Source organism: Bos taurus, chromosome 28 (assembly GCF_002263795.3).
Source record: "Bos taurus isolate L1 Dominette 01449 registration number 42190680 breed Hereford chromosome 28, ARS-UCD2.0, whole genome shotgun sequence".
Classification (NCBI taxonomy): domain Eukaryota; kingdom Metazoa; phylum Chordata; class Mammalia; order Artiodactyla; family Bovidae; genus Bos; species Bos taurus.
Window position 1 is genome coordinate 14,240,874 of NC_037355.1, and position 22,564 is coordinate 14,263,437.

Consider the following 22,564-nt stretch of genomic DNA (forward strand, 5'->3'; position numbering starts at 1 on the left):
TTAAAAAAAATTGTTCCCAATTTTATAAATAAAATATTATTTAGTAAGGTCAAATTTTATTCGTGTTTATACATTTATTGGCTATTTTTCTATTAAATTATTTATTCATGCCTTTCCCCAATTTTTGCAGTGTGACAATTAGTGGTTTTATCCCCCTTGGTCTAGAGGAGCTCTTTGTATAGATACAAATTTATTTAAGAAGATAAAATTTCTTATTAATAAAAATAGGACAGGTTGATCACCTTTATCAGTGATATTTATTTCCTGTGACCTTTGGTGAGAAGCCCTATATTCTTGCTCTCAAAGGCAAGCCAGTTTTAAAGTACTGAACTCTGAACTTTTTCATTATTTAAGATATTTATGCAGGAGTATTACCTTTGGATAAATATTCAGTGAATCCTGATTTAGAAACTGTTGGGCCTCTTTTATTAAGAATGATAGTCATTTTAAAGTTATTTGATAATTGAAATAATGTATTCCTCCAGAAGATATGAATCTCTTAGGACTGAGAGATTGACACTCTTGGTCAAAACAGTTACTAATAAAGTATGAGAGAAATGAACAGTATACAGAGTGATACTGAGTTGGAGACAGGGGTATGACTATGGTTTCAATATATGTGGCTGCATAGAAAAAGTATTAACAATCAGCTGTTCAGTTATCCTGTAGAAAGTGGGACGAAGAAGAAAGGACCGGTAGATGGGCTTTTCTGAATAATTTTCTTTTAGGCTCATTTACCAAGTATTAGATACTTCCACTTCTTGTGAAAATTACTTTCTTGAGATCATGAACAAGATTGAAACAGTCTTTAACCCCCAGAGTCATGTGGACCCTTAATTAACTGCTCTTCAGGGCATTCTGTAAAACTTCCTCACTAGATCTTACAACAAAGATGAGAAAGGTGGAGAATTTTAATGCCGGCCTCAAGCTGGTAAGTTTTTTTTAGAACTGATCTCCTCAGAGTTTTGCTGTCTCTTATGTAAGCCCTTAATTGTGCCTCAAATATCTTCAAAAGTCACAGTTTGTTTTTTTTTTAATTTATCCTCTCAGTAGGCCAGAAGTAAAGAGACCGCGTGTGTGGTGTGACAGGTCATGTCTTCATTTACGGACCTTCCCTCATGAAATGTGTGTGAGCTCCTCGGAGCACGGTCGCTTTCCTGTGACTGCAAGCAGCAGCTCCATGTTAAGCCTCTGCATGAATGGTCCCAGCTGCTGTCAGATGGAACAGTCTGCTCTGGCCACGGATGACAGGGTTTAGACCAGGGTTTATACCTCTGGGACCTGCTGTGTACACTGCGAACAGTCATGTTCCTTGGAGAGAGAATGAAGATTAGTCACTTGTGGCTCCCAGAAATTCTTGCGTAACTTGCTGTTATCTCAGTACAGTTTCCTGGGGACGCTTTATCCACCACAAGCTCCATCTCCTCCTCAAAGCTCCCTCTTCTCTCAGATGGGCCACTGGTACCAGCTGGGCCTCGAGTTCCACTCCAGAGTGCAGGCATTCAGTCCAGCTCTCTTCTGTGAAATCATGGCCCTTCCTCCTCCCGAGTCCTCACGTTACTGATCCTGTCAGGCCCCGTGGCTTTGTCCCCACTTTGTCACAAGCGTTGTCCCTCTCTCGACCACACATATGAGAACGTGCTCTCTTGAAGTAACCTAGCATTGCTCATACTTGCTGTAGAATTGTTATGCACTGGCTTGGTCAGTAAGGTCGTTTGGGTTTTTCCATAAGAGGTAACGGAAAAACCTGAGTGAACTTTCTGGCCAACCCAATATAAACCATTCAGAAGGTTCCAGATCTCCTCCTGGCATTTTGTTTCCTTGCGTCTCTCTTCTCAGAATCCTCGTATTTCTGAAGTGTAGAGCCTCAGATACCAAAGGCTTCAAGAAACTAATTCGTTAGGCTTGGTGTTTTTAACTTTCTTTTTTTCACCCTCCGTGTCCCATTTCTTTTGTGCTTTTGATTTTTTCCTCGCCCCCCCCCCACCCCCACCCCACCTGAACGGCAGCCCTGCAGTTATGCATGGAGTTGAGTTTACACTGCATAAGATAAGGCGGTTTATAAAATAAAGTCATTAACCTTTTCTCAATTCTCACACTCCTTAAGTACATCTGTTCTTGATTTTCTCATCTTATGCCTCAAGTTTGCTTTATGCTTTTTGCATTTTGTTGTTTTTCTCTGAGATTATTTCTAGCTTTTTGCTGAGTTCCTAAAACTGTTTCTGATTAAATAAATAGCTGTGATAAGGCACATAGGAATCTTAACAGAAAAGAAATATGTGCCTGATTGACCTCCTTCATCTCTTATGCCTTATTTCCTCCCAAAGCTGAAACATCAGAAGAGAACAATTATCACAGCATATTATCAGTGGATTTGGAACTCTTTTATTGCTGATTTTGTTGGAAATGCTGGTATTCCGTCAGCAAAAGCTCTTTTATATCTTCTAGCTAGCTTTGGATTTTCTCAAGCTGATAGCTCTTTCCTACCAACTTGATAAAGAGTCCATATGCTCCATCCTGGGATGTGAATTCACCCTTTCCTTGCATTCAGCAGGAACTTGCCTGAAGTGTTCATCACCAAAGAGGGTAGGACACCTCATTCCAGTCATTGCCAAACAGTCGAACTGAAAATGTCTTGAGGAGCTTGCTGTCCTCTCTCGTCTTTTGATTTGCTTGTGTCATTCATGCCTCTGTCAAGTCAAGAATCCCATTTCTCTGTTGCGTATACTTTAATTCTTCCGAATGGAATTTTGATAGGAAGTTATCTAGGGGCATCATGGTATGTAAATTGATTGTAGGTAACAGTGCAGACCTTTTATTCTTCTGAAAATTAGCTCTTTGAATTTAAAATACATTTGGTTTTTCACATCTCAGTATCCAGCCCTGTTCTCTTCTAGTTGACTAGTAAGGAGATTAATCTTTTTTTTGACGTTTATTTTTATTTTTGGCTGTGCTGGGTCTTGGTGGCTGCCCAAGCTTTTTCTCTGGTTGTGGCATGAGGGCTTCTCACCACAGTGGCTTCTCTGTTGCAGAGCACGGGCCTTCGGGCACGTGGGCTTCAGTAGCTGTGGCTCTGTGGCTCAGCAGTTGTGGTGCATGGACTCAGTTGCCCCTCAGCATATGGGATCCTCCTGAATCAGGCATAGAACCTGTGTTTCCTGCATTGACTGGTGGATTCTCTACCACCGAGCCCCTAGGGAAGCCCAGTTATTTTTGTTGTTTGTTTTAAAATAAATAAGCATGCGCTTATGCCTTACCCTAAGCAGCATAGTTGTTTAGGAAATACTTACAGGTGAATTTGTTTTTCTTGATCCCAGTTATACTATCCGACCGTTAGTTCAACAACAGTTTGCCTTAAATACTTAAAATACTTACAGCTTGGACTCTTCTACCCCTGTCCAAATATACTTCTTGCCCTTTTATTTTAATTCTAACTCAATTTATTGGAATTCTTGTTGTCAAAGAGCATTCCTTGAAAGAATCTGGAGTATCACTGGCTACAGAATAAGCTTCAAGTGTATCGATTTCCTGTTACTCTGTTTCATTCTTTTCAAGTTATTCCCAGTCAGGTTGGATGAGGTTTTCTCTCTGGATAAAATATGTATCTTTACTTTAAAAAGGTGATACTGGTATGTATTTGACCCATATCACACTTTTTCCCCCCCTAAAAAGGAAAGTCTGTTTCTCAGGAAGTTACAGGGAACTCTTTAGTTTCACAGAAATACACGAGCTATGGCCAGTTGACCGTAAGTTTGATCTACTTTTGCTGATCAGCAAACCCACTTTGCAGCCTAAAGGAAAAGTGATCAGAATAGCAGACATGGCTGGTTTCTAGCTGTGAATAGTGACGTATCTCAGTAGGGTGCGAGGTGGAATCCCAATCCCTCTGGGCTTGTCACTGCACATGTTTTACGCTTACAAGCTCCATCTGCAGGAGATGACAGTGAGGTGAGCACTGAATTTCATCTACTGTGACACGATTCCACATTCCCAGAGTATACGGCACAGAAGGCCAGCCTGAGCTGCCATCTCTGAAGCCACTTGTGAGTCTGTCAGCAAGGTTGGGGGCCGAATCTTCTTCCACTCAGAGGCGGAACACAATTTCAGACACACTTGTGTTTCCCTCCGGTATCTTCTGCTTCTTGGAAACATTTTAGATGGTGGTATCTTTGGTGTGATCGAAGGCAAAAGAAGAAGGGGATGGCAGAGGATGAGATGGTTCAATAGCATCATTGACTCAGTGGACATGAATCTGAGCAAACTCTGGGGGAGAGTGAAGGGACAGATGACCCTGGTGGACCACAGTCCATCGGGTTGCAAAGAGTCGGACATAGTGACTGAACAGTAACAACAACAACAAATCTTCGGTGGGAGCCACTTATCATGAGATCCCCCAAAATTGGAAAATAAACTTGTTGAGGTTATTTTTATTTAAGAATCTGATAGTACTGCTTTACACCAAAGAAATTGAGATTTATGAAATATTATATAAATGATCTGACCAAACTCCCCCCCCCACCTTTATTTTTTTTGAAGAAAATACACTCCAGAGATTCAGTAGATTCAATGACCTTTCACGATAACAGAGATTGTTTATGCTGAATTGGGATTCAGAACTTAGCGTCATGACAGTAGAATCTATGACTATTCCTCTCAGCAGGAAGGGACTCTGTAGCCTAGGCAGGGTCAAAGACCTTAAACCGTAATAGCTGCTCTGTGGCATCTGCTGGCCTTTCCTAGCATCTCCCCAATGTGATCCAAGTCAACCAGCGCCCTTGAGATGCCTGGAGACTTTTCTGAGACGTATGTTGGCTGTTGGGCAAAATTCTTATCCTAGAGCCAAAGTTTTCCTTCCATAAAAAATTTGGCCATTACTACTTGGAACTACTTGCCAACGGAGGATATATTCCCAGTGGTTGAGGGAATTTCAGAGGAAGCTGAAATTCTCTGCCTGTCAACACTCACCCACTCCTAACAGCGTTGACAGACCCGTCCCCAGCCAACATCCTTGGTTAGTCAGGTTCAAAGGCTAAGACTTTTTAGGAAGAACACAAAATAAAAGTGAAAAGAGTTCCAAGCCAGGAGAAAGTGAATTCTGCCCCGTGCTCTCTTCTTATGGGCTTAAGGCCAGGTTGACCATTTTGTTTGTTTCTATGTGATCAGTTGCTCAGATGTGTCTGACTCTGTGACCCAGTGGACTGTAGCCTGTCTGGCTCCTCTGTCCATGGGGTTTTCCAGGCAAGAATACTAGAGTGGTTGCTGCTTTCTACTCCAGGGGATCTTCCTGACCCAGAGGTTGAACCTGAGTCTCTTGTGTCTCCTGCATTGGCAGGCAGATTCTTTAATCACTCTGATCACCAGGGAAGCCCTGTTTATTTGTAAAAATGTACCAAAAGCCATCCTGATTTTAGGCCATGATATGGAATATTCCCCCATAAACAGACATGCAGTTCTAATATGATGTTTTTATTTGGGGGTGTTGTGAGTGGGAGGACTGAGGTTAGTCAAACAAAGGATTTTCTATCTGTCTTTTTTCTGTCCAATAGAGCATGCTGACAATGACAGCATTGCTTTGAATTTTTCTCATTGAAGTTTCGCTCAACAGCACTCAAACCATGGAAGCAGGAAAGTAGTTACAGATAGATCATTGGTGAAACATCAATGGCTTCAGTTCATCATGTGTCAATAGCACTTTATTTTCTGCAGCATAATATTGAATAAATACAGTTAAATGGCTGATGTGAGCATATTCTGTAGATTTTTGCTGTGAGATAGGAATGAAACAGAAAGGAAGTTTAAACTTGAGAAAAAGAAAAGATAGTAAAATATCCTCTGATGTTTCCAGGATGGGCACTGTTTCCAAGGGTGGGAAACCAGAGGGGAGACACCAGAGTTCTAAGAGGTAATCTTTTTAAATCCATCACTTAAGCTCAAATAAACATACAAACTCTTTGAAATATTTATGTTTCTGAAAATATGGTATTTAGCATGTTCTTATGAAAACATTTGTTGTCTTACCAAGTCCTTATGAATTTCCATATGGAGTCATAAAAAACCTGTGTTGCCCCGAGGTTTGGCTATTTTGCAGGGTACACATATAATGTACTCATATCAAATCCATGTCTGTACAGCTTCATATTCCGTATGGAAGGTTGGATCACTGTCAAGTCTTCCTCTCTTCCATAGGATGACACCAGAGAGCTGTGAGCAGATTAATGGGGCAGGAATCTAAAAAACAAAAATATGGACAAATATTTGACAGTTTTTTGTACTTTTATAGAGGTGCTGAGATCAGAATATTTGAAATCAAAACTATGTTGGGAAGTGCAAGACATATGGTCATCATGGCTGTGAGGTTTTGACTCTTTCCACAGATTTATATCTCCTCTCTGTATTCTGCCATCTCCCAAAATAGGGGAGCCATCAATCTATTCCACAACAGTTTGCTGAGAATCTACTTCTTTTTTGGCACTGTTCAGTTCAGTTCAGTTCAGTCACTCAGTCATGTCCTACTCTTTGCGACCCCGTGAACCGCAGCACGCCAGGCCTCCCTTGTCCATCACTAACTGCCATGATGGAGTCCACCCAAACCCATGTCCATTGAGTTGGTGATGTCATCCAACCATCTCATCCTCTGTCATCCCCTTCTCCTCCTGCCCTCAATCTTTCCCAGCATCAGGGTCTTTTCAAATGAGTCAGTTCTTTGCGTTAGTATTGGAGCATCAGGGTCTTTTGAAATGAGTCAGTTCTTTGCATCAGTATTGGAGTTTCAGCTTCAACATCAGTCCTTCCAATGAATACCCAGGACTGATCTCCTTTAGGATGGACTGGTTGGATCTCCTTGCAGTTCAAGGGACTCTCAAGAGGCTTCTCAAATACCACAGTTCAAAAGCATCAATTCTTCGGCACTCAGCTTTCTTTATAGTTCAACTCTCACACCCATACATGACTACTGGAAAAAACATAGCCTTGACTAGACGGACCTTTGTTGGCAAAGTAATGTCTCTGCTTTTTAATATGCTGTCTAGGTTGGTCATAACTTTCCTTCCAAGGAGTAAGCATCTTTTTTTTAAATTTCATGGCTGCAGTCACCATCTGCAGTAATTTTGGAGCCCAGAAAACTAAAGTCAGTCACTGTTTCCCCATCTATTTGCCATGAAGTGATGGGACCGGATGCCATGATCTTCATTTTCTGAAAGTTGAGCTTTAAGTCAACTTTTTCACTCTCCTCTTTCACTTTCATCAAGAAGCTCTTTAGTTCTTCTTCAGTTTCTGCCATAAGGGTGGTGTCATCTTCATATCTGAGGTTATTGATATTTCTCACGGCAATCTTGATTCCAGCTTGTGCTTCTTCCAGCCCAGTGTTTCTCATGATGTACTCTGCATATAAGTTAAATAATCAGGGTGACAATATACAGCCTTGATGTACTCCTTTTCCTATTTGGAACCAGTCTGTTGTTCCATATCCAGTTCTAACTGTTGCTTCCTGACCTGCATACAGGTTTCTGAAGAGGCAGGTCAGGTGGTCTGGTATTCCTATCTCTTGCAGAATTTCCCACAGTTTATTGTGATCCACACAGTCAAAGGCTTTGGCGTAGTCAATAAAGCAGAAATAGATGTTTTTCTGGAACTCGCTTGTTTTTTTGATGATCCAGCTGTGGAAGTGACAAAATCCATTAAAACAATCCCTCTATCCAGAGAGCTTGTGGGTCGATTCCACAGCAATCAGTTTTATTTTTAGAGCAATATCTTCAAACTTTCATGCCTGACTGAGAGTGGTCCTACAAAGCCATTAGTTCTGGGGAAGAGGCGACTACATACTTATTTTCTATTTTTCCACCATCCTCCAAGAGTTCTTTTCCTTGTTTTTATGTTTATTTATACAGTTCATACTTTGATTTTTTCATCTCTCCATTAAGTATTTCCAGAAAGGGTCTGAATGACACCGTAGTCCCTTGTGGTGGTACATGGACCAAGCTTGAGTGGTAACTGTAACACTCATTGAAAGCAGGAGTAGTATTTCAGGCTTGGAGATGAGAGCATTAAGTTCAACCTGGAAGAAGAGCTCACGTCCTGTAGATGCCTTTAAGCAAGAGCGAAGAGGGAAAGAAAACTACGATACTCTGGCTGCTTTAGCAGTCTAAACCAGAATTTTGTCATCTTTTCCTCTGTACTTCAGAGACTTGATTTTTTTTTTTTTTTTTAAAGAACCATATTCCGAACGAGTGCTGCTTTGAGCCCTGGAGACAGTTCCATGCTACTGGTGATTGTATTGTCTTTGTTGTGTTCATTGATAATTTATATTTCTGGCCACTAGATGGTGCTCTTTCACTTGGAAATATGTATGCATTTAAAAAAATGAGTCTTTTTTGCCTTTTATTTTGTTTATTGTTCTGTTGATGCAGAGATGGTGGAAAATCAGATTCCTTCTTAAATTGGATCTGAGGTTTCCTGTCCCTATACAGATGCATAGGAATTTTAATGTGATTATGCAACCTGTAATGTAATAGGTTTGCAGATTATCATAGCACTCAATACATGCTATTAATTTATTTTGTAAGAAAATACACTTTTTTTCCTATAGAAGCATTTTATGTTACATATACTGGGCTGATACATAAGAGGCTACCGTTGCATGTCTTATGTGGCTTGATCTGCTGTGTCCTATGCGTGATTAAGGAATCACTTGGTAAAACAACAAAATGCTGACTGCTGGGTCCTAGAGACCCGGAATCTATGTTTTAGAAAGTGAGTCTGATGAATAGACATGTTTGAGATTTACCAGGCTCCAATCTCCACTGTAGCAGTGAGCACTTCTAGGGGACACTAATGTCACAGTGTCTGCCTACCAAACTACCAAAGTTCAAGAGAGTTGAGACCAAGATTTTGAATGTAGACAGCTCTGTGTAAATATTGCCTCTAGGAGTCTTAGTGGGTATAATACAAATAATTAAAGAGAATGGAAATGAAAACCAACTCCAGTATTCTTGCCTGGAGATGCCATGGACAGAGGATCCTGGCAGGCTACACTCCATGGGATCGTGAAGAGTCAGACATGATTGAGCAACTGACACTTTCACTTTCTTTACGTAAGTGTGTTGAAGTTGGCAAGAGTCTTACACAGACAAGACTTTCTCTATTAGGATGGAAGCATGAATGGACGCAAGCAGGAGCAAGCAGACAGAACACTGTGTGTGGAAGCTCTCCCAGCTTGCAGGGGTTGGACAGACATTTTGCCCTGCTTTTTTTTTTAGCCCCTCTCCTTAAATACCTGATACATCAGTTCAGGTCAGTCGCTCAGTTGTATCCGACTCGTTGCAACCCCATGGACTGCAGCACGCCAGGTCTTCCTGTCCATCACCAACTCCTGGAGTTCACTCAAACTCATGTCCATTGAGTCGGTGATGCCATCCAGCCATCTCATCCTCTGTTGTCCCCTTCTCCTCCTGCCTTCAAACTTTCCCAGCATCAGGGTCTTTTCAAATGAGTCAGCTCTTCCCATCAGGTGGCCTAAGAATTGGAGCTTCAGCTTCAACATCAGTCCTACCAAAGAACATTCAGGGATGATCTCCTTTAGGATGGACTGGTTGGATCTCCTTGCAGTCCAAAGGACTCTCAAGAGTCTTCTCCAACACCACAGTTCAAAAGCGTCAATTCTTCAGCACTCAGCTTTCTTTATAATCCAGCTCTTACATCCATACATGACTACTGGAAAAACCATAGCCTTGACTAGATGGACCTTTGCTGGCAAAGTAATGTCTCTGCTTTTTAATATGCTGTTTAGGTTGGTCATAACTTTTCTTCCAAGGAGTAAGTGTCTTTTTATTTCATGGCTGCAGTCACCATCTTCAGTGATTTTGGAGCCCAAAAAAGTAATGTTTCCACTGTTTCTCCATCTATTTGCCATTAAGTGATGGGACCAGATGCCATGATCTTTGTTTTCTGAATGTTGAGCTTTAAGCCAACTTTTTCACTCTCCTCTTTCACTTTCATCAAGAGTCTCTTTAGTTCTTCTTCACTTTCTGCCATAAGGGTGGTGTCATCTGCATATCCGGAGAGGGCAATGGCAACCCACTCCAGTACTCTTGCCTGGAAAATCCCATGGACAGAGGAGCCTGTTAGGCTGCAGTCCATAAAGTTGCTAAGAGACGGACATGACCGAGCAACTTTGCTTTCACTTTTTACTTTCATGCATTGGAGAAGGAAATGGCAACCCACTCCAGTGTTCTTGCCTAGAGAATCCCAGGGATGGGGGAGCCTGGTGGGCTGCTGTCCATGGGGTCGCACAGAGTTGGACATGACTGAGGTGACTTAGCAGCAGCAGCAGCATCTGCATATCTTGAGGTTATTGATATTTCTCCTGGCAATCTTACTCCAGCTTGTGTTTCATCCAGCCCAGCATTTCTCATGATGTACTCTAAATATAAGTTAAATAAGCAGAGTGACAATATACAGCCTTGATGTAGTCTTTTCCTATTTGGACTGGTCTGTTGTTCCATATCTAGTTCTAACTGTGGCTTCCTGACCTGCAGACACGTTTTGCAAGAGGCAGGTCAGGTGGTCTGGTATTCCCATCTCTTTCAGAATTTTCCACAGTTTATTGTGATCCACACAGTCAAAGGCATTGGCATAGTCAATAAAGCAGAAGTAGATGTTTTCCTGGAACTCTCTTGCTTTTTTGATGATCCAGCGCATGTTGGGAATTTGATCTCTGGTTCCTCTGCCTTTTCTAAAACCGGCTTGAACATCTGGAAGTTCACCGTTCATGTATTGTCGAAGCCTGGCTTGGAGAATTTTGAGCATTACTTTGCTAGCATGTGAGATGAGTACAATTGTGTGGTAGTTTGAGCATTCTTTGGCATTGCCTTTCTTTGGGATTGGAATGAAAACTGACCTTTTCCAGTCCTGTGGCCACTGCTGAGTTTTCCAAATTTGCTGGCATACTGAGTGTAGCACTTTCACAGCATCATCTTTTAGGATTTGAAATAGCTCAACTGGAATTCCATCACCTCCACTACCTTTGTCAGTAGCAATGCTTCCTATGGCCCATTTGACTTCACATTCCAGGATATCTGGCTCTAGGTGAGTGATCACATCATCATGATTATCTGGGTGGTGAAGATCTTTTTTATACAGTTCTTCTGTGTATTCTTGCCACCTCTTCTTAATATCTTCTGCTTCTGTTATGTCCATACCATTTCTGTCCTTTATTGTGCCCATCTTTACATGAAATGTTCCCTTGGTATCTCTAATTTTCTTGAAGAGGTCTCTAGTCTTTACCATTCTGTTGTTTTCCTCTATTCTTTGCATTGATCCCTGAGGAAGGCTTTCTTATCTCTCCTTGCTATTCTTTGGAACTCTGCATTCAGATGGGTATATCTTTCCCATCTAAATATGGCTTCTCTTCTTTTCACAGCTATTTGTAAGGCCTCCTCAGACAGCCATTTTGCTTTTTTGCATCTCTTTTTCTTGGGGATGGTTTTGATCCCTGTCTCCTGTACAGTGTCACGAATCTCCATCCATGGTTCATCAGGCACTCTATCTATCAGATCTAGTCCATTAAATCTATTTCTCACACCTACTGTATGATCATTAGGGATTTGAATTAGGTCATAGCTGAATGGTCTAGTGTTTCCCTACTTTCTTCAATTTAAGTCTGAATTTGGCAATAAGGAGTTCATAATCTGAGCCACAGTCAGCTCCTGGTTTTGTTTTTGCTGACTGTATAGACCTTCTCCATCTTTGGCTGCAAAGAATATAATCAGTCTGATTTCTGTGTTGACCATCTGGTGATGTCCATGTGTAGAGCCTTCTCTTGTATTGTTTGAAGTGGGTGTTTGCTATGACCAGTGCATTCTCTTGGCAGAACTCCATTAGCCTTTGCCCTGCTTCGTTCTGTACTTCAAGGCCAAATTTGCCTGTTACTCCAGGTGTTTCTTGACTTAACTACTTTTGCATTCCAGTCCCCCATAATGAAAAGGACATCTTTTTTGGGTGTTAATTCTAGAAGGTCTTGTAGGTCTTAATAGAACAGTTCAACTTCAATTTCTTCAGCATTATTGGTTGGGGCATAGACTTGGATTACCATGATATTGCATGGTTTGCCTTGGAGAGGAACGGAGATCATTCTGTCATTTTTCAGACTGCATCCGTGTACTTCATATCAGATTCTTTTGTTGACTATGAGGGCTACTCTTTTTCTTCTAAGGGATTTTTCCCCACAGGTATAGACATAATGGTCATCTGAGTTAAATTCACACATTCCAATCCGTTTTAGTTCACTGATTCCTAAAATGTAGATGTTCACTCTTGCCATCTCCTTTTTGACCACTTCCAATTTGCCTTGATTCGTGGACCTGACATTCCAGGTTCCTATGCAATATTGCTCTTTACAGCATCGGACCTTGCTTCTATCACCAGTCCCATCCACAGCTGGGTGTTGTTTTTGCTTTGGCTCCATCTCTTCATTCTTTCTGGAGCTGTTTCTCCACTGGTCTCCAGTAGCATATTGGGCACCTACCGACCTGGGGAGTTCATCTTTCAGTATCCTATCATTTTGCCTTTTCATACTGTTCATGAGGTTCTCAAGGCAGGAATACTGAAGCGGTTCACCATTCCCTTCTCCAGTGGACCACATTCTGTCAGAACCTGATACTTAAACATTTTAGAAAGTTTTAATGAACATTGAGGTCTTTAATCTTCACCACATCCCTTCACAGGGCGTGGGTCAGAGGGAGGGATTGGAGAACAGGCTGAGGAGTGGAGCCTGAGCCCAGGGCAGCCAGCAGGAGGCAGTCTGGGGGGAGTGTGGGGCTGGAGTGTTGGCACTGATTCAGATTGAGGCCAGCTGCTGGGAGGTCTCCCTGGGAGGCTAGATCCATTCCTAGGCTCTGAAGCTCCCTGTGTACTCTTGCTGATTAGGATTGCTTCATCCTGGTCCTAAGGGTGGGGAGCTTTAGAAAATGGTTTCCTCCTCCATCCCATCCTTCCCTTTCTCTGTCTGCTTCTCCTTCAGTCACACCTTATGAATCATGAAACTCAGTGAAACTATGAGCCATGCCGTGTAGGGTCACCGAAGATGGATGGGTAACGGTGGAGAGTTCTGATGAAAGGTGGTCCACTGGAGAAGGGAGTGCAAACCACTTCAGTATTCTTGCCTTGAGAACCCCATGAACATGTATGAAAAAGCAGAAACGTAGGACACTGAAAGATGAACTCCCCAGGTCAGTAGGTGCCCAGTATGCTACTAGAGATCAGTGGAGAAACAGCTCCAGAAAGAATGAAGAGAAGGAGCCAAGGTGAAAACAACACCCAGTTGTGGATGTGACTGGTTATGGAAGTAAAGTCCGATGCTGTAAAGAACAATATTGCATAGGAACCTAGAATGTTAGGTCCATGAATCAAGGTAAATTAGAAGTGGTCAAACAGGAGATGTAAAGAGTGAACATTGACATTTTAGTAATCAGTGAACTTAAATGGACTGGAATGGGTGAATTTAATTCAGATGACCATTAAATCTACTACTGTGGGCAAGAATCCCTTAGAAGAGATGGAGTAGCCCTCATAGTCAACTGAAGAGTCCGAAATGCAGTACTTGGGTGCAGTCTCTAAAATGACAGAGTGAACTTTGTTTGTTTCCAAGGCAAACCATTCAGTATCACAGTAATCCAAGTCTATGCCAGAACCAGTAATGCTGAAGAAGCTGAAGGTGAACTGTTCTATGAAGACCTACAAGACCTTCTAGAGCTAACGCACAAAAAAGATGTCCTTATTATCATATTGGACTGGAATGCAAAAGTAAAAAGTAAGAGATACCTGGAGCAATGGGCAAATTTGGCCTTGGAGTACAAAATGAAGGGCAAAAGCTTTTGCAGGGCAAAAGCTAACAGAGTTTTGATAAGAGAACACACTGGTCTTAGAAAACACCCTCTTCCAGTAACACAAGACAAGACTCTACACATGGACATCATCAGATGGTCAACACCAAAATCAGATTGATTATATTCTTTGCAGCCAAAGATGGAGAAGCTCTTTACCATCAGCAGAAACAAGACCTGGAGCTGACTGTGGCTCGTATCATGAAATCCTTATTGACAAATTCAGACTTAAGTTGAAGAAAGTAGGGAAAACCACTAGCCCATTGAAGTATGACCTTAATCAATCCCTTATGATTATACCATAGAAGAACAAATAGATTCAAGGGATTAGATCTGATAGAGTGACTGAAGAACTGTGGATGGAGGTTTGTGACACTGTACAGGAGGCACTGATCAAGACCATCCCCAAGAAAAAGAAATGCAAAAAGGCAAAATGGTTGTCTGAGGAGGCCTTACAAATAACTGAGAAAAGAAGAGAAGTGAAAGGCAAAGGAGAAAAGGAAGATATACCCATCTGAATGCACAGTTCCAAAGAATAGCAAGGAGTGATAAGAAAGCCTTCCTCAGTGATCAATGCAGAGAAATAGAAGAAAACAATAGAATGGGAAAGACTAGAGAGCTCTTGATGAAAATTAGAGATACCAAGGGAACATTTCATGCAAAGATGGTCACAGTAAAGGAAATGGTATGGACCTAACAGAAGCATAAGATATTATGAAGAGGTGGCAAGAATACACAGAAGAACTATACTAAAAAGATCTAATGGTCCAGATAATCACGATGGTGTGATCACTCGCCTAGAGCCAGGCATCCTGAAATGTGAAGTCAAGTGGGCCTTAAGAACCATCACTAAAAAGAAAGCTGGTGGAGATGATAGAATTCCAATTGAGCTATTTCAAATCATAAAAGATGATGCTGTTAATGTGCTGCACTTAATATGTCAGCAAATTTGGAAAACTCAGCAGTGGCCACAGGACTGGAAAAGGTCAGTTTTCATTCCAATCCCAAAGAAAGGCAATGCCAAAGAATGTTCAAACTACCACACAATTGCACTCGTCTCACATGCTAGCAAAGTAATGCTGAAAATTTTCCAAGTCAGGCTTCAGTAGTATGTGAACCATGAACTTCCATATGTTCAAGGTGGAATTAGAAACGCCAGCGGAACAAGAGATCAAATTGCCAACGTCTGTTGGATCATAGAAAAGCAAGAGAATTCCATAAAAACATCTATTTTTGCTTTATTGATTATGCCAAAGCCTTTGACTGCATAGATCACAGCAAAACTGTGGAAAATTGCCATCTTAAAGAGATGGGAATACCAGACCATCATACCTGCCTCTGGAGAAGTTTATATGCAGGTCAAGAAATAACAGTTGGAACTGGACAGGGAAGAACAGAGTGGTTCCAGACCAGGAAAGAAGTACATCAAGGCTGTATACTGTCACCCTGCTTATTTAACTTATATGTAGAGTACATCATGAGAAATGCTGGGCTGGATGAAACACAATCTGGAATCAAGATTGCCAGGAGAAATATCAGTAATCTCAGATATGCAGATGATACCACCCCTATGGCAGAAAGTGAAGAGGAACTGAAGAGCCTCCTGATGAAAGAGAAAGAGGAGAGTTGAAAAAGCTGGCTTAAAACTCAACATTCTAAAAACTAAGATCATGTCATCTGGTCCTATCACTTCATGGCAAATAGATGGGAAAACAATGGAAATAGTGACAAACTTTATTTTCTTGGACTTCAAAATCACTGCAGATGCTGACTGCAGTCATAGAATTAAAACTTGATTGCTCTTTGTAAGGAAAGCTATGACCAACCTAGATAGCATATTAAAAAGGAGAGACAGTACTTTGCCGACAAAGGTCCATCTAGTCAAAGCTATGGTTTTTTCCAGTAGTCATGTATGGATGTGAGAGTTGAACTATAAAGAAAGCTGAGCGCTGAAGAATTGATGCTTTTAAACTGTGGTGTTGGAGAAGACTCTTGAGAGTCCCTTGGAGTGCAAGGAGATCCAAGCAGTCTATCCTAAAGGAAATCAGTCCTGGATATTCATTGGAAGGATTGATGCTGAAGCTGAAACTCCAATATTTTGGCCACCTGATGTGAAGAACTGACTCATTCAAAAAGATCCTGATGCTGGGAAAGATTGAAGGCAGGAGGAGAAGGGGTCGAAAGAGAATGACATGATTGGTTGGTGTTACCATTTTGATGGACCTGAGTTTGAGCAAGCTTCATGAGTTGGTGACGGACAGGGAAGCCTGGCATAATGCCATTGGGTCACAAAGAGTTGGACTTGCCTGAGTGACTGAACTGAACTGGGCTGATGAATCATGGCCTTGATGACTGTGAGGTGGAGATGGGCGGGTTAAATCACAATATGAGGAAATACGTGTAGTTTGGTAAAATCTACAGTGAGTCATTTTGCTTATCCTAGTTTATCTTGGTTTAGAAGAACTCACTTCATGGCAAATAGATGGGGGAAAAATGGAAGTGGTGGCAGACTTCATTTTCTTGGGCCCCAAAATCACTGTGGATGGTGACTGCAGCCATGTTCAAAGACACTTGCTCCTTTGAAGAAAAGCTATGACAAACCTACACAGCATATTAATAAAGAGTCATCACTCTGGCAACAAAGGTCCATCTAATCCAAACTATGATATTTCCAGTAGTCATTACAAATGTGAGAGTTGGACCATAAAGAAGGCGGAGTGAGACTTTTTAATATGTTTTTTAATATGCTGTGTAGGTTTGTCGTAGCTTCTCCTCCAAGGACCAAGTGTCTTTGAATATCATCACACCATCTGCAGTGATTTTGGAGACCAAGAAAATAAAATCTGTCACTGTTTTCATTTTTTCTCCATCTATTTGCCATAAAGTGATGGGATCAGATACCATGATCTTAGTTTTCTGAATGTTGAGGAAAGCCAGCCTTTTCACTCTTTTCTTTCACTTTCAAAGGCTGTTTGCTGCTGCTGCTGCTGCTGCTGCTAAGTCGCTTCAGTCGTGTCCGACTCTGTGCGACCCCATAGACGGCAGCCCACCAGGCTCCCCCGTCCCTGGGATTCTCCAGGCAAGAATTCTGGAGTGGGTTGCCATTTCCTGCCCCCAGTGCATGAAAGTGAAAAGTGAAAGTGAAGTCGCTCAGTTGTGTCCAACTTGTAGCGACCCCATGGACTGCAGCCCACCAGGCTCCTCCGTCCTTGGGATTTTCCAGGCAAGAGTACTGGAGTGGGGTGCCATTGCCTTCTCCGAAGAGGCTCTTTAAATCTAATAGATCATTTATTTATTTGACTGATTTTTACCTCCCTGCACAAATCTGTAAGGTCCATGTGGACAGACAGCTTTCTTTTTTTGGTCATGGCATGTGGCATGTAAGTTCTTAGTTCCACCACTAGGGATCGAACCCCTCCATTGAAAGTGTGAGGCTGCTGGAGAAGCATAGAAGAGGTTCAGAAAATCTTTACTGAATGAATGAGTGGTTTCCTGCAGACATAGCATGTACTTAGTCACTTTCTTAGTACTAATTCTGAATAAATATTAAATATTCCTGAATGAAGATTTTTTTTTCCTGTCAACTTTGGCCAATAAGAATATCTCTTAAATGATCACATAGTTTAAAGTATGGATTCAGAGTTGGAAGACACTGGATTATAATAAACATCCCCTGAATGGTTTTCTGGGGCAAGTTGCTAAACTGCTCTGTGCCTTCGTTTCCTCTGCAGACAATCACAAAACTGTGGTTTACAGCACTTATTATTGTCTGTTTCATTTTAACTATGTACTGTGAAGTGGTACTGCATTGTGGGGTTCTTTTTTAGTTGAAAAATGCTTTATTTTTAGAGATGTCACCATTGGAATTTAAAATAGGCAGGATATTCACTAAAGAAATTGCTTTACAATACAGGTAGTTTAAAAAAGAAAGAAGCAAACCATGGTGTAGATTGAATGATTCAGTGCCTTTTAAGCCTTTAGAACAGGGGCTGGAATGTACCAAGAGATGAAGTAATAAATTGAATACATAGACGCTTCACTTGTTTAAAAAATAATTATATGCTATACTTATTTTGCAATTAAATTTAAAGTTACATAGGTTAGCCAGTGCTCAGAAGGAAAAAAAGCATAGATAAATGCACAGTTTGAGTATTTTACATATTTCTGTTTTTATTACAGCGATAACACATCAAGAATGAATCAAATATTAAATGTATTATGGAATCATTTTTTCTTATATTGTAACGTAAGTTTTAAAACAGAGCTTAGGGGTTTCATATGAGCTCTTTGTTCTTGATTTCTTACAGATCCCCACATTAAGGTTTCTGGAAAGAAAGAAGATGTTAAGGAAGCCAAGGAAATGATCATGTCTGTCTTAGACACAAAAGTAAGTGAATGTTAAAGACACTCAGATGTCAGAATCTTGTCTCTGCAAGGGGCTACTTCATGCTGTTATGAAAGAACTATTTGGAGAAGAAAAACCAGGAGAAAGTAATGGTGGGTTTTAAAATAAGCTCTTGATTCTACAATGGATGTAAAGGTCTGTTTCAAATTTGCATAGGTTCTCTCATGTTGGGTAATTAAATAATACTTTCTCTCTCAATGTATATACTTAAGTACATAACATGTATATGTGTGTATGTCTTTCTGTATAAGTGCGTATGTGTGTATATGCCATCGTCAGAAATAGACACTGACCTTGATTAATATAGAGCAAGTAGTAATGACTGCAAGAATTTAGCATATTTGCTTTTATGATGTCAGTGGAAAACCAAAATTATGTTCTGTATAGCTGTGTGTGTGTGATGGCATGCAGTCTGCCAGTGTGTCTAGTATGTTCTCTCTCTACAAGTACGTGTAGGGAGAGACAATAGAGAAATGAAAATATTTAAAAATGTATACTTGTTTTTGAGAATTTATTTTAATAAACACTTCTAAATCACTTACTCTATGCCAGGCACTTAGCTACATCATTTACAAATATTAATTTGTTTAATCCTCATAACAAGCTCAGGAAAGAGATATTAGGGAATTTACATAGGATATCATAGCTGATAAGTGGGGAGGTGGGTTCAAATCCAGTCTGTCTGGTTCTTAGGTTCTGCCACCTAATATTTCATTGAAATTATTTTTAATCTCTTCTCTTAATCCCTATTGTTTGTTTCTTTTTGTTGCTGTTGTACTTTTTTAAGAAAATAATTATTCATCCTATAATTATTAAAAATTTTGCAATATCCAAAAAAGATTATCTTTTTTTTCTTTTTTTTAGTGGTTAACTAACTAAGTTTAAAAACCAAAGTATTTAATGGATCTAAGTTTAAAATTTAAGAATTCAGAAAGTGTATAACTACTGATCTTTTTAAAATCTTGCTGTATTTTGACTTTTTAATTTTACTTTGTAAGGACTGAAGAATTTCAATATCAATATTATAAATGAGAAAACGTTTCATGTTAGTCTTTATAATTTTACAACACTGCATTTCCCCAAATTAAATACATGAATTCCAGGTGCCTATAATTGTTCATTGTGCCTTAAAATTTTACATTTACCTTTAATATAGTCAATCTTACACTCTGTGCCGGTTTCCTTAAGCCATTTTACTCCTGGAGATATATATTTTGTGATTTCTTCCTCACTCTTCTTCCTCCCTGCAAGAATAATTTACCTACTTTGTAAAGTTTGCCATACAGTGATAGAGAAGTTATGAAAATGTTTGTAAATCCTTTTTTATTCAGTTTTGAGCTTTATTTTTGTTTCTAGTTTTCTATCATTGTTCAGTGTTTCTACTAAGATACATTTATTCACTCTTGCAATTTTTTTACCTGTTTTTCAGTTACTTGAATTCATTTTCATGAATAATATCTATTAAAGAAAAAAAAGTAATTTATTTGTAATTGTAACTAATTTGACTTGAATACTACTGTCCAAAAAAATTATCTTGGTAAAGAGTATATCTTCCTATTTCTTTGGACAGATTTGTCTTTAAATGAAACATTTTTTATGAGCCAAGGATACATATGTAAAATTGAAAAATCTATAGATCAAGATGATCTTAAGAAATCTCTAAGAACTTCCACGGGGTCACTTTTTGTTAATCCTGTTCCCTTGGGGTAAACGTGTCTTTTTATGAGTTGTTCTTTGCTTTTTCGTACATCAAGAAATAATACGTTATTTCCACGTAGAGCAATCGGGTCACCTTGAAGATGGATGTCTCACACACAGAACATTCTCATGTAATCGGCAAAGGGGGCAACAATATTAAAAAGGTGATGGAAGAAACAGGATGCCACATCCACTTCCCAGACTCCAACAGGAATAATCAAGCAGAAAAAAGCAACCAGGTGCTGGAACTTTTCACGTGAAATTTTATGGGACAGATTAAAGCTTGGATTTCCTGTATGCGCATCTTTTGGGGGAGATGAGAACAAAAGAGTTCTTGTGAAGATGGCAGGAAGTATGAATTGTATGTCCCCCTCAAAGGAGACTGAAAGTGCTCAGCATTTTTAAAGAGATGCATTGTAGATGGGCCTTAAATTCTTGATCTCTAAATGGTTGGTAGAAGAGAGGGAAGGTTGTCATGGCAACATTAAATGAAGTCCTTGCAGAAAGGCTCAGAAGGCATGTGAGTTAGGAAAGGATCTGAAAGCTCGCCTAGTCCGGGCACCTGTTGATAGCTGGGATTCTGTCTGCAGCATCACGCGAGTGCTCCTCCAGGTACCCCGGGTCACCTGAGTGGTGATGTGCAAGTGTCCGACTTTCTCACGTTGGCTGAATTATGTCTCTCTTTTATGCCCCCCTCCTTTTTTTTTTTTCCTAGTTCTTGGGTTTGGAAACAAATGGAGCTCATGCGTCTACATCAAAATGCTGTCAGTACTTGAAGAACAGATAGTGTTCTCTGTATTATTTGAAAGTTTTCTCTCCTCTAATCACGATATTAGAACCTGGGTGGCTCAGGGGTAGAGAACACACTTTCCAGGGCAGGAGACCCAGGTTCTATCCGATTCCTAGATTGGGAAGATCCCCTGGAGGAGGAAATGGCAACCCACTCCAGTATTCTTGTCTAGGAAACCCCATGAACAGAGGAGCCTGGTGGGCTACAGTCCATGAGATCGCAAAGAGTTAGACACAATTTAGCAACTAAACAACAGAGAAACTATGTTGGCCACAAAGATGACTGAGACACAGTCTTTTCTCTTGGGGACTGATGGTGACGGTGGCGTTTATACACGAGGAACTAGACAGAAAGCCATGGTGAAAAGCAAGAGCAGCCGTTAGCTGACAACATGGCGTGGGCATGACCCATGCGAGCGCTGTCCTGGAGCCCCACCCTCTCGCCCTGATGCCACGAGCTGTTCCTCAGTTGCTGGATCATAGGAAAGCCTAGAAGATCCTGAGAAGGGGCTGGTGGAGCAACAGTGCTTTTTCCCAGCCAGCATGGGAGTAGTCCGTTACTTTGTGAACATACAGTGGCGGTATCGCTGCACATTGATGCCCATCTTGTGTGCAAAGGGTTTAAACAAAAGGGGGAAATGCAGTGAACACAAGAAAATGGGAAGAGGTTGGGAGGCCCGCTGTGGGCCGGGAGGTTTTAGGTAAGTCCAGGAGGTAGGACTTGACCATGTTGGTCAACTGACACGGTTCACCAGCGCTCGTTAAAATGCAGATTCTGATTAAGTAGGTCTGGGTTGGTGCCTGAGATCCTTCATTATTAACAAACTCCGAGATAAAGACGATGCTTGTACGATGCTGTTTTATCCTGGATGACGCTTTGGGTAGTGAGGGAGTAGACAGCTGAGAAAGTGGATGTGGATTCAAGAACAATAAATCTGTGTTTTTTACTTTTGCAGGTGTCTATAGCAGGACAACCAGCAGGAGTAGAATCTGCCCGAGTTAGAATTCGGGTAAGTATTCCTTTTCGTACTATAAAGCAGTGTCAGCGATGTTGGCATTATAGGCAATAAAAATATTGTAATTTGTCAATTTATAACCAGATCATATGTTCAACATGTAGGAAAGAGTGACAAAAGTTGTTTTAATATCTCAAAGATGCTTCTTAGAGATGGTCTAAATTTTACCTGGCTCTGTTGCTCTGATGGTTTTGAAATGATCAAAAAGACGCCTGAGGAAAAATGCCACAGGCAATTCAAGTTATAAACTCAGGTTTTGCAGAGGTCTCCTTCCATTTAAAAACTTCAGATAGCCTACCCAAGCTTATGGCTGTAATAAAAGCATTATCTTTTTAAAAAAATCTTAAATTATTGAAGGATGATTGCTTTACAATGTTGTTAGTCTACCGTACAATGAAGTAAATCATCTATATGCTGCTGCTGCTAAGTCGCTTCAGTCATGTCCGACTCTGCGACCCCGTAGATGGCAGCCCACCAGGCTCCCCCGTCCCTGGGATTCTCCAGGCAAGAACACTGGAGTGGGTTGCCATTTCCTTCTCCAATGCATGAAAGTGAAAAGTGAAAGTGAAGTCGCTCAGTCGTGTCTGACCTTCAGCAACCCCATGGACTGCAGCCTACCAGGCTCCTCTGTCCATGGATTTTTCAGGCAAGAGTACTGGAGTGGGGTGCCATTGCCTTCTCCAGTCGTCTATATATGTGTGTGTGTGTGTGTGTGTGTGTGCATGTGTGTGTGTGTGTATGTATAGGGCCAGTGGCTTCTATATTTTAAAAGAATATAT

At 40.8% G+C, this 22,564-nt stretch overlaps 1 protein-coding gene across 3 annotated transcripts in view; it reads left to right on the forward strand.

Moving 5' to 3' along the window:
* Nucleotides 1–22,564, forward strand: part of BICC1 (BicC family RNA binding protein 1) — a 347,769-nt gene that overhangs the window by 269,639 nt on the left and 55,566 nt on the right. For all 3 annotated transcript variants that reach the window (XM_024986876.2, XM_024986877.2, XM_024986878.2), the window contains exons 4-6: nucleotides 18,185–18,264; nucleotides 20,061–20,219; nucleotides 21,726–21,779. In XM_024986876.2, coding sequence (XP_024842644.1) covers nucleotides 18,185–18,264; nucleotides 20,061–20,219; nucleotides 21,726–21,779 — 293 coding nt within the window. The remainder of the gene's footprint in view (nucleotides 1–18,184; nucleotides 18,265–20,060; nucleotides 20,220–21,725; nucleotides 21,780–22,564) is intronic.